This window comes from Bombus vancouverensis, chromosome 2, assembly GCF_051014615.1.
Source record: "Bombus vancouverensis nearcticus chromosome 2, iyBomVanc1_principal, whole genome shotgun sequence".
NCBI classification, from domain to species: Eukaryota; Metazoa; Arthropoda; class Insecta; order Hymenoptera; family Apidae; genus Bombus; species Bombus vancouverensis.
In genome coordinates, this window is record NC_134912.1 from 6,414,303 (window position 1) to 6,427,226 (window position 12,924).

Consider the following 12,924-nt stretch of genomic DNA (forward strand, 5'->3'; position numbering starts at 1 on the left):
TAGCTGGAAAGGAGTCTTCCCTGTGCTTCTGTTTACGGTGGAGTTTAGGTGTTTCTGAACCTGGTCAACATGCTTATACCAGTCATCGGGTTTAGGGGCAGTCAGTTTAGTTAGTAATGGTATGAGAGTCCTGTTTACCCTCTCTACCTGCCCGTTCCCCCTCGGTGCCCCTGTCGTGATTAATGAATGCTTTATGTTTTCTCCTTCGCAATACTCTCGGAAAGCGTTGGACGTGAACGCTGTTCCCCGATCGGAGATGATTCGCCGCGGATTCCCAAAAATAGCCGCTTGCTTCTTCAGTCGGTCGACAACATCCGCGGTATTAGTAGACCTAGTGGGATAAAGCCACGTGAACTTCGTGAACGCATCCACCACTACAAGGATGTGCGCGTACCTCTTCTTTGTGGCTGTCATGGGGCCCACATGGTCAATATGGTAAGTATCTAACGGCGTGTCGCCTTTGTCCAGCGGGTTAAGATATCCCTCTTGCCTGCCTAGCTTCCGTTCGGCTAGGATACAGTCGAGACAGTTGGATACCACGCGTTCGACCTTCTCGCGCAACCCCTTGAACCAGAAGTCCTTCTTGACCATAGCTTCGGTTTTGGTAACCCCGAAATGCCCACGCTCGTGCGCTTGCCTGACCACTTGCGTCTGCATCGCCCTCGGTACTACTATTAGCACATCGTCCTCACATTCCTTATACAGAATATCGTTTCTTAGCACATACCCGTCGGCCTGACTGCACGTTGCGGCGTCCAAAATCCTACGGACTTCAATGTCCTCGTTCTGTGCCCTTCTCAACCGTGCAATCAGCCCGTCTTCACTCTCCGTTACATACATAGTGCTCGGCAGGGGGTTCCTACTCAGAGCGTCTACATGCTGCATACTTTTCCCGGGCCGATGACACACTTGATACTTAAACTCGCCTAGTAACAAGGCCCATCTAGCCACACGCACACACAAGTCTTTCTTTCTCATCGTCATGGCGAACGCTTGACAATCCGTAACAATAGTAAACGGCACACCTAACAGATACACCCTGAACTTTTTCAACGCTTTTACTATCGCTAGCACCTCTAGTTCGTAGCTGGTGTACCTCGCTTCTGTGGGAGTTGTTTTTCCGCTGGCAAAGTAGACCGGATGGAATTTACCATCGTTCAGATCCAGTTGCATTAATATTGCTCCGTAACCCTCTGCGGACGCGTCAGTATGCAACTCGGTCTCTGCGCCTATTCTATAGAGTGTTAAGACAGGCCCGCTGGTAAGCGCTACTTTCAAGGTTTCGAAAGCTTCTGATTCCCGATCCCCGAACTTGAAGTCTATCTGCTTTTTCAACAGATCGGTTAAGGGTTTGGCAATCTTCGCGTAACCTCTAATGAATTTTCGGAAATATCCTGTAAGTCCCAAAAAACTCTGGACTTTTCTAACCGATGTTGGCTTGGGAAAGTTTGCAACGGCCTTGGTTTTATGAGCGGACGGCTTTATGGTGTTTCCCGAGACTATGTGTCCCAAATACTCGATTTCCCTCTGCATAAAACGACATTTTTTCCAATTTATGACTAGCCCATACTGCCCAGTTAATTCTACGACCATTTGCAGGCGTTCCCATGCCTCCTCTAATTTCTTTGCAAGGACAATGATATCGTCCATGTACACGATGACAATACCCTTATCCATCAGTTCTTTGTAGATCTTCGATATGTACCTTTGGAAGACAATAGGAGAAATTTTCAGACCAAACGGCAACTTCAGAAATTCGTATTGCCCCGTGGGCGTAACAAAAGAGGTGTACCTCTGGCTATCCTTGTCTAGACTTACGTGGAAAAACCCGTTTTTCAGATCTATTGTTGTAAACAGCTGGGCGCCCTGCAACGCGTCTAAAACGTCTTCAATTAACGGCAACGGGAAATGTGGACACTCAATGAGTTCGTTAAGCTCGCGAAAATCGACGCAAACCCTGATGGAGCCATCTTTCTTTCGGACTACCACTATCGGACTCGCGTACTCCGAGTCTGACGGTTTGATGACACCCTCGTTTATCCACGCTTCCATCAGATCATCTACTTCCTTTCTTTCCGACGGCGCCAGTCTTCGCGGTCTTCGCGCTACCGGTTTGTCGCTTTTCAGAACTATTTTCGCGGTTATCCCGGCGTCTCTCTTCTTCTCCGGCCTATACCCTTTAATAATATCCCGAATGGCTTCACGGTAATGAGATTCTCGTACATGTGACAAATCGATCTCGTCGGATTGTTCTATCGCGTTTACCCTCAGTACATCCGGCGCGTCCTCGTGACCGTCGGTCTGATCGTCGAGTCGTAAAAATGTCACCTCGCCCCGTTTGACTCGCAACTCTACCTGGTCTAAAAAGTCGGTACCTAAGAGTAGACTGTGTCTTGTCATTACCTTATCCGAGACAACATGCAGAGTGACAGTAAAGTCGCACCCGTCGACCGTCATTACCCTTGTGAACTCGCCCCAGGTACTATTGCCAGCGGAACCAAAACCATCAAACTTAAGTTTGCAGTTTCCCAGAGGTGGTGATCCTAACCTCACATACTCATCCGCTCGTATGAACGTAAGGTCACTACCTGTATCCACTAACGAGACAAACCTGCAGCCATCTATCGACACGTCCTTCACGTACTTTTTCCTCTCCGGTCTTGAGATTACGTAAGTCTTTACTTGTCGCGCTGTACAATTCGCCGCCACATGTCCAAGCCTGTTGCATTTGAAACACTTCATACCTTTTCCTTTCTCCGGGCACTTAACTCTTAGATGATCCTCACTACCGCAAATGGAGCATCTTCTTTTCTTCATTGCGTCTACAGATTGTCTGGGCCTCCCGCCGTTCTTCTGGGTTTTAGCCGGCTTCACAATCGACTTTGCTCTGCGACTCTTCTGCTCTTCGTACATCACTAACCTCTTCCTCAACCCTTTGATTGACGTAGCGCCATACAATACAGCCTTATTGTTCTCGTCGTCTATTATTCCATCCACTATGTATTCTACCTTTGCTTCCTCCTCCATGTCCACATGGCTAGCTATTTCGAGCATACGGTACATGTAAGCCAAACATGCTTCATCACTCTCCTTTTTTGTTTCTTCAAGTTTCTGATGAACTTGCCTACTGTTGACTTTCCTCGAAAATTCTTTCACTAGCCCCCTCTTCAACTCATGCCAAGTCCTGGCATGACACTCGAAGCTCGCAAATATTTTCGCTGATCCCTTCAGCAGCTTCCTGGCGTAGACTGCCTTCTGCCCATCCGACCACATGCACGTATCAGCGACTTCCTCGAACGACTCGAACCATCGTTCGACATTTTCACCTCTGTTGCCACTAAACGGCTCTAATGCATCTTCGACGTCTCTAAAACTCAGCGTCGAACCAACACATGCCCTTCGACAACATTCGTCACGGTCCTGATACACCCTTCGCGTATCTCTCTTGTATTCTCTTGCGTTTTTCTTGTCATCTTCATCCTCACTTTCGTCGTCGCTTTCTTCTTCCGACGATATGTCGTTACCATCCATGGCCGCTCGTAGCCGTGCGCGTAATTCTACTTTTCTTCCCGTCGTTTTTAAACCCAAACTAGCGAGGCGCTCCTTCAACTCCTTCGTATTCATTTTCTCAACATCCTCATCTTCGTTGCAATCACGCTCAGCTCTCTGTACACTTTCTAAATCTCGTTGACCGGTTAGCTCTTCATCGCCCGTCGATCCCTTACGATACGATTGTCCAGCCCTACACGCCCGATTCAGCCTTGCAATCAGCACTGACCTCGCACCCGATATAGGGAGGTTCATTCGCGCGAGCTTATTCCTCAGCTCCTCCAGCGTCGAACCCTCTTCACCCGACAACCGTTCGTCCCCGACGTTGGCCATTTTTCACACAACACAAACTTAAACAGTCAACGATATCGTCTTTTACCGCACCGCGTACCGGTAAATTCACAACTAGCTCGAATAGCTCTGTTAAACCGTTTCGTTTTCTGTCTTGTCCAATCCCGGCTGAGCCCCCAAAAATATGTAATATCGTGATGTAATATGTTTACAAAACGTGGACAATAGAGATGTTAATCAGACAGAAGAGACGATTGTGGCTTAACTTGAACTATTCATACCAAACGTACAGAACACAGCGCAATCCACACTCTCTCGGCAACGCCACTCGCAACCTCCGTCTCCGCTCGACTCGCACTCCGCTTCTCGACTCGCACTCTCGTTCTCGACTCGCGCTCTGCTTTTCGACTGACTGTTGTCGCATTCCATTGCCCTTTTCCTAGGCCCACCGCACACGTGTTCTGCAGACGCTCGTGGCCAGGGTCACGTAGGTCTTTTCCACGAAACTATGCACTTGAAAAGACCGATGACACATTGATGGGCCCGACGGCGCCTCGGCTCTCGCGACACTGTTCATAGTTCGTCCGATATTGCCCAGGCCTTTCGTCCACGATACTACACATATAACGTAAAACGTCATTTCGTTATACCATATAACGTTATACGGTATAACGTTATACCATATAACGTGATACGTTAAAACGTTATACCATATAACGTAATACGTTATAACGTTGTACCATATAACGTAATACGTTATAACGTAATACCATATAACGTAAAACGTCATTTCGTTATACCATATAACGTAATACGTTAGAACGTTATACCATATAACGTAAAACGTCATTTCGTTATACTATATAACATAATACGGTATAACGTTATACCATATAACATAATACGTTATAACGTTATACCATGTAACGTAATACGGTATAACGTTGTACCATATAACGTAAAACGTCATTTCGTTATACCATATAACGTTATACGGTATAACGTTATACCATATAACGTACTACGTTAAAACGTTATACCATATAACGTAATACGTTATAACGTTATACCATATAACGAAATACGTTAAAACGTTATACCATATAACGTAATACTTTAAAACGTTATACCATATAACGTAATACGGTATAACGTTATACCATATAACGTAATACGTTATAACGTTATACCATGTAGCGTAATACGTTATAACGTTATACCATATAACGTAATACGTTATAACGTTATACCATATAACGTACTACGTTAAAACGTTATACCATATAACGTAATACGTTATAACGTTATACCATATAACGTAATACGTTATAACGTTATACCATATAACGAAATACGTTAAAACGTTATACGATATAACGTAATACGTTGTAACGTTATACCATATAACGTAATACGTTATAACGTTATACCATATAACGTAATACGTTATAACGTAATACCATATAACGTAAAACGTCACTTCGTTATACCATATAACGTTATACGGTATAACGTTATACCATATAACGTGATACGTTAAAACATTATACCATATAACGTAATACGTTATAACGTTGTACCATATAACGTAAAACGTCATTTCGTTATACCATATAACGTTACACGGTATAACGTTATACCATATAACGTAATACGTTAAAACGTTATACCATATAACGTAATACGTTATAACGTTATACCATATAACGTAATACGTTATAACGTTATACCATATAACGTGATACGTTAAAACGTTATACCATATAACGTAATACGTTATAACGTTGTACCATATAACGTAAAACGTCATTTCGTTATACCATATAACGTTATACGGTATAACGTTATACCATATAACGTGATACGTTAAAACATTATACCATATAACGTAATACGTTATAACGTTGTACCATATAACGTAAAACGTCATTTCGTTATACCATATAACGTTATACGGTATAACGTTATACCATATAACGTAATACGTTATAACGTTATACCATATAACGTGATACGTTAAAACGTTATACCATATAACGTAATACGTTATAACGTTGTACCATATAACGTAATACGTTATAACGTAGTACCATATAACATAAAACGTCATTTCGTTATACCATATAACGTAATACGTTATAACGTTATACCATATAACGTAATACGTTATAACGTTATATCATATAACGTGATACGTTAAAACGTTATACCATATAACGTAATACGTTATAACGTTGTACCATATAACGTAAAACGTCATGTCGTTATACCATATAAAGTTATACGGTATAACGTTATACCATATAACGTGATACGTTAAAACATTATACCATATAACGTAATACGCTATAACGTTGTACCATATAACGTAAAACGTCATTTCGTTATACCATATAACGTTATACGGTATAACGTTATACCATATAACGTAATACGTTAAAACGTTATACCATATAACGTAATACGTTATAACGTTATACCATATAACGTAAAACGTCATTTCGTTATACCATATAACGTTATACGGTATAACGTTATACCATATAACGTAATACGTTAAAACGTTATACCATATAACGTAATACGTTATAACGTTATACCATATAACGTAATACGTTATAACGTTATACCATATCACGTGATACGTTAAAACGTTATACCATATAACGTAATACGTTATAACGTTGTACCATATAACGTAAAACGTCATTTCGTTATACCATATAACGTTATACGGTATAACGTTATACCATATAACGTGATACGTTAAAACGTTATACCATATAACGTAATACGTTATAACGTTGTACCATATAACGTAAAACGTCACTTCGTTATACCATATAACGTTATACGGTATAACGTTATACCATATAACGTGATACGTTAAAACGTTATAACATATAACGTAATACGTTATAACGTTGTACCATATAACGTAATACGTTATAACGTAATACCATATAACGTAAAACGTCATTTCGTTATACCATATAACGTTATACGGTATAACGTTATACCATATAACGTAATACGTTAAAACGTTATACCATATAACGTAATACGTTATAACGTTATACCATATAACGTAATACGTTATAACGTTATACCATATAACGTGATACGTTAAAACGTTATACCATATAACGTAATACGTTATAACGTTGTACCATATAACGTAAAACGTCATTTCGTTATACCATATAACGTTATACGGTATAACGTTATACCATATAACGTGATACGTTAAAACGTTATACCATATAACGTAATACGTTATAACGTTGTACCATATAACGTAAAACGTCATTTCGTTATACCATATAACGTTATACGGTATAACGTTATCCCATATAACGTAATACGTTAAAACGTTATACCATATAACGTAATACGTTATAACGTTGTAGCATATAACGTAATACGTTATAACGTAATACCATATAACGTAAAACGTCATTTCGTTATACCATATAACGTTATACGGTATAACGTTATACCATATAACGTGATACGTTAATACGTTATACCATATAACGTAATACGTTATAACGTTGTACCATATAACGTAAAACGTCATTTCGTTATACCATATAACGTTATACGGTATAACGTTATACCATACAACGTAATACGTTAAAACGTTATACCATATAACGTAATACGTTATAACGTTATACCATATAACGTAATACGTTATAACGTTATACCATATAACGTGATACGTTAAAACGTTATACCATATAACGTAATACGTTATAACGTTGTACCATATAACGTAAAACGTCATTTCGTTATACCATATAACGTTATACGGTATAACGTTATACCATATAACGTGATACGTTAAAACATTATACCATATAACGTAATACGTTATAACGTTGTACCATATAACGTAAAACGTCATTTCGTTATACCATATAACGTTATACGGTATAATGTTATACCATATAACGTAATACGTTAAAACGTTATACCATATAACGTAATACGTTATAACGTTATACCATATAACGTAAAACGTCATTTCGTTATACCATATAACGTTATACGGTATAACGTTATACCATATAACGTAATACGTTAAAACGTTATACCATATAACGTAATACGTTATAACGTTATACCATATAACGTAATACGTTATAACGTTATACCATATAACGTGATACGTTAAAACGTTATACCATATAACGTAATACGTTATAACGTTGTACCATATAACCTAAAACGTCATTTCGTTATACCATATAACGTTATACGGTATAACGTTATACCATATAACGTGATACGTTAAAACGTTATACCATATAACGTAATACGTTATAACGTTGTACCATATAACGTAAAACGTCATTTCGTTATACCATATAACGTTATACGGTATAACGTTATACCATATAACGTAATACGTTAAAACGTTATACCATATAACGTAATACGTTATAACGTTGTAGCATATAACGTAATACGTTATAGCGTAATACCATATAACGTAAAACGTCATTTCGTTATACCATATAACGTTATACGGTATAACGTTATACCATATAACGTGATACGTTAATACGTTATACCATATAACGTAATACGTTATAACGTTGTACCATATAACGTAAAACGTCATTTCGTTATACCATATAACGTTATACGGTATAACGTTATACCATATAACGTAATACGTTAAAACGTTATACCATATAACGTAATACGTTATAACGTTGTAGCATATAACGTAATACGTTATAGCGTAATACCATATAACGTAAAACGTCATTTCGTTATACCATATAACGTTATACGGTATAACGTTATACCATATAACGTAATACGTTAAAACGTTATACCATATAACGTAATACGTTATAACGTTATACCATATAACGTAATACGTTATAACGTTATACCATATAACGTGATACGTTAAAACGTTATACCATATAACGTAATACGTTATAACGTTGTACCATATAACCTAAAACGTCATTTCGTTATACCATATAACGTTATACGGTATAACGTTATACCATATAACGTGATACGTTAAAACGTTATACCATATAGCGTAATACGTTATAACGTTGTACCATATAACGTAAAACGTCATTTCGTTATACCATATAACGTTATACGGTATAACGTTATACCATATAACGTAATACGTTAAAACGTTATACCATATAACGTAATACGTTATAACGTTGTAGCATATAACGTAATACGTTATAGCGTAATACCATATAACGTAAAACGTCATTTCGTTATACCATATAACGCTATACGGTATAACGTTATACCATATAACGTGATACGTTAATACGTTATACCATATAACGTAATACGTTATAACGTTGTACCATATAACGTAAAACGTCATTTCGTTATACCATATAACGTTATACGGTATATCGTTATACCATATAACGTAATACGTTAAAACGTTATACCATATAACGTAATACGTTATAACGTTGTACCATATAACGTAATACGTTATAACGTAATACCATATAACGTAAAACGTCATTTCGTTATACCATATAACGTTATACGGTATAACGTTATACCATATAACGTAATACGTTAAAACGTTATACCATATAACGTAATACGGTATATCGCTATACCATATAACGTAATACTTTACAACGTTATACCATGTAACGTAATACGTTATAACGTTATACCATATAACGTAATACGTTATAACGTAATACCATATAACGTAAAACGTCACTTCGTTATACCATATAACGTTATACGGTACAACGTTATACCATATAACGTGATACGTTAAAACGTTATACCATATAACGTAATACGTTATAACGTTGTACCATATAACGTAATACGTTATAACGTAATACCATATAACGTAAAACGTCATTTCGTTATACCATATAACGTAATACGTTATAACGTTATACCATATAACGTAATACGTTATAACGTTATACCATATAACGTGATACGTTAAAACGTTATACCATATAACGTAATACGTTATAACGTTGTACCATATAACGTAAAACGTCATTTCGTTATACCATATAACGTTATACGGTATAACGTTATACCATATAACGTGATACGTTAAAACATTATACCATATAACGTAATACGTTATAACGTTGTACCATATAACGTAAAACGTCATTTCGTTATACCATATAACGTTATACGGTATAACGTTATACCATATAACGTAATACGTTAAAACGTTATACCATATAACGTAATACGTTATAACGTTATACCATATAACGTAAAACGTCATTTCGTTATACCATATAACGTTATACGGTATAACGTTATACCATATAACGTAATACGTTAAAACGTTATACCATATAACGTAATACGTTATAACGTTATACCATATAACGTAATACGTTATAACGTTATACCATATAACGTGATACGTTAAAACGTTATACCATATAACGTAATACGTTATAACGTTGTACCATATAACGTAAAACGTCATTTCGTTATACCATATAACGTTATACGGTATAACGTTATACCATATAACGTGATACGTTAAAACGTTATACCATATAACGTAATACGTTATAACGTTGTACCATATAACGTAAAACGTCACTTCGTTATACCATACTACGTTATACGGTATAACGTTATACCATATAACGTGATACGTTAAAACGTTATAACATATAACGTAATACGTTATAACGTTGTACCATATAACGTAATACGTTATAACGTAATACCATATAACGTAAAACGTCATTTCGTTATACCATATAACGTTATACGGTATAACGTTATACCATATAACGTAATACGTTAAAACGTTATACCATATAACGTAATACGTTATAACGTTATACCATATAACATAATACGTTATAACGTTATACCATATAACGTAATACGTTGCAACGTTATACCATATATCGTAATACGTTATAACGTTATACCATATAACGTAATACGTTATAACGTTATACCATATAACGTAATACGTTATAACGTAATACCATATAACGTAAATGGTCATTTCGTTATACCGTATAACGAAATACGTTAGAACGTTATACCATATAACGTAATACGTTATAACGTAATACCATATAACGTAAAACGTCACTTCGTTATACCATATAACGTTATACGGTATAACGTTATACCATATAACGTGATACGTTAAAACGTTATACCATATAACGTAATACGTTATAACGTTGTACCATATAACGTAATACGTTATAACGTAATACCATATAACGTAAAACGTCATTTCGTTATACCATATAACGTAATACGTTATAACGTTATACCATATAACGTAATACGTTATAACGTTATACCATATAACGTGATACGTTAAAACGTTATACCATATAACGTAATACGTTATAACGTTGTACCATATAACGTAAAACGTCATTTCGTTATACCATATAACGTTATACGGTATAACGTTATACCATATAACGTGATACGTTAAAACATTATACCATATAACGTAATACGTTATAACGTTGTACCATATAACGTAAAACGTCATTTCGTTATACCATATAACGTTATACGGTATAACGTTATACCATATAACGTAATACGTTAAAACGTTATACCATATAACGTAATACCATATAACGTAATACGTTAAAACGTTATACCATATAACGTAAAACGTCATTTCGTTATACCATATAACGTTAAACGGTATAACGTTATACCATATAACGTAATACGTTAAAACGTTATACCATATAACGTAATACGTTATAACGTTGTACCATATAACGTAATACGTTATAACGTAATACCATATAACGTAAAACGTCATTTCGTTATACCATATAACGTAATACGTTAGAACGTTATACCATATAACGTAAAACGTCATTTCGTTATACTATATAACATAATACGGTATAACGTTATACCATATAACATAATACGTTATAACGTTATACCATGTAACGTAATACGGTATAACGTTGTACCATATAACGTAAAACGTCATTTCGTTATACCATATAACGTTATACGGTATAACGTTATACCATATAACGTACTACGTTAAAACGTTATACCATATAACGTAATACGTTATAACGTTATACCATATAACGAAATACGTTAAAACGTTATACCATATAACGTAATACTTTAAAACGTTATACCATATAACGTAATACGGTATAACGTTATACCATATAACGTAATACGTTATAACGTTATACCATGTAGCGTAATACGTTATAACGTTATACCATATAACGTAATACGTTATAACGTTACACCATATAACGTACTACGTTAAAACGTTATACCATATAACGTAATACGTTATAACGTTATACCATATAACGTAATACGTTATAACGTTATACCATATAACGAAATACGTTAAAACGTTATACGATATAACGTAATACGTTGTAACGTTATACCATATAACGTAATAAGTTATAACGTTATACCATATAACGTAATACGTTATAACGTAATACCATATAACGTAAAACGTCACTTCGTTATACCATATAACGTTATACGGTATAACGTTATACCATATAACGTGATACGTTAAAACATTATACCATATAACGTAATACGTTATAACGTTGTACCATATAACGTAAAACGTCATTTCGTTATACCATATAACGTTATACGGTATAACGTTATGCCATATAACGTGATACGTTAAAACATTATACCATATAACGTAATACGTTATAACGTTGTACCATATAACGTAAAACATCATTTCGTTATACCATATAACGTTATACGGTATAACGTTATACCATATAACGTAATACGTTAAAACGTTATACCATATAACGTAATACGTTATAACATTATACCATATAACGTAAAACGTCATTTCGTTATACCATATAACGTTATACGGTATAACGTTATACCATATAACGTAATACGTTAAAACATTATACCATATAACGTAATACGTTATAACGTTGTACCATATAACGTAAAACGTCATTTCGGTATACCATATAACGTTATACGGTATAACGTTATACCATATAACGTAATACGTTAAAACGTTATACCATATAACGTAATACGTTA

General features: G+C 35.8%; 1 protein-coding gene across 1 annotated transcript; it reads right to left on the minus strand.

The window, feature by feature from the left end:
- Positions 1–472: 472 nt before the first annotated feature.
- LOC143304572 (uncharacterized) lies at positions 473–4,237 on the minus strand. Its single transcript, XM_076627049.1, has 3 exons — positions 1,571–4,237; positions 962–1,372; positions 473–671 (listed from the first exon to the last, which is right to left on the minus strand). Exons 1-3 carry the CDS (start codon positions 3,880–3,882, stop codon positions 473–475), a joined length of 2,922 nt encoding a protein of 973 aa, XP_076483164.1. The 5' UTR covers positions 3,883–4,237.
- Positions 4,238–12,924: the final 8,687 nt, after the last annotated feature.

Coding starts and splice junctions, on each gene's coding strand:
- LOC143304572 (XM_076627049.1), bottom strand. CDS start 3,882: ATGGCCAACGTCGGGGACGAACGGTTGTCGGGTGAAGAGGGTTCGACG. Junction 1,373..1,570: donor GTCGTAGAATTAACTGGGCA/GTATGGGCTAGT, acceptor AAAATTCATTAG/AGGTTACGCGAAGATTGCCA. Junction 672..961: donor ACGATGAGAAAGAAAGACTT/GTGTGTGCGTGT, acceptor ATGTGCTAATAG/TAGTACCGAGGGCGATGCAG.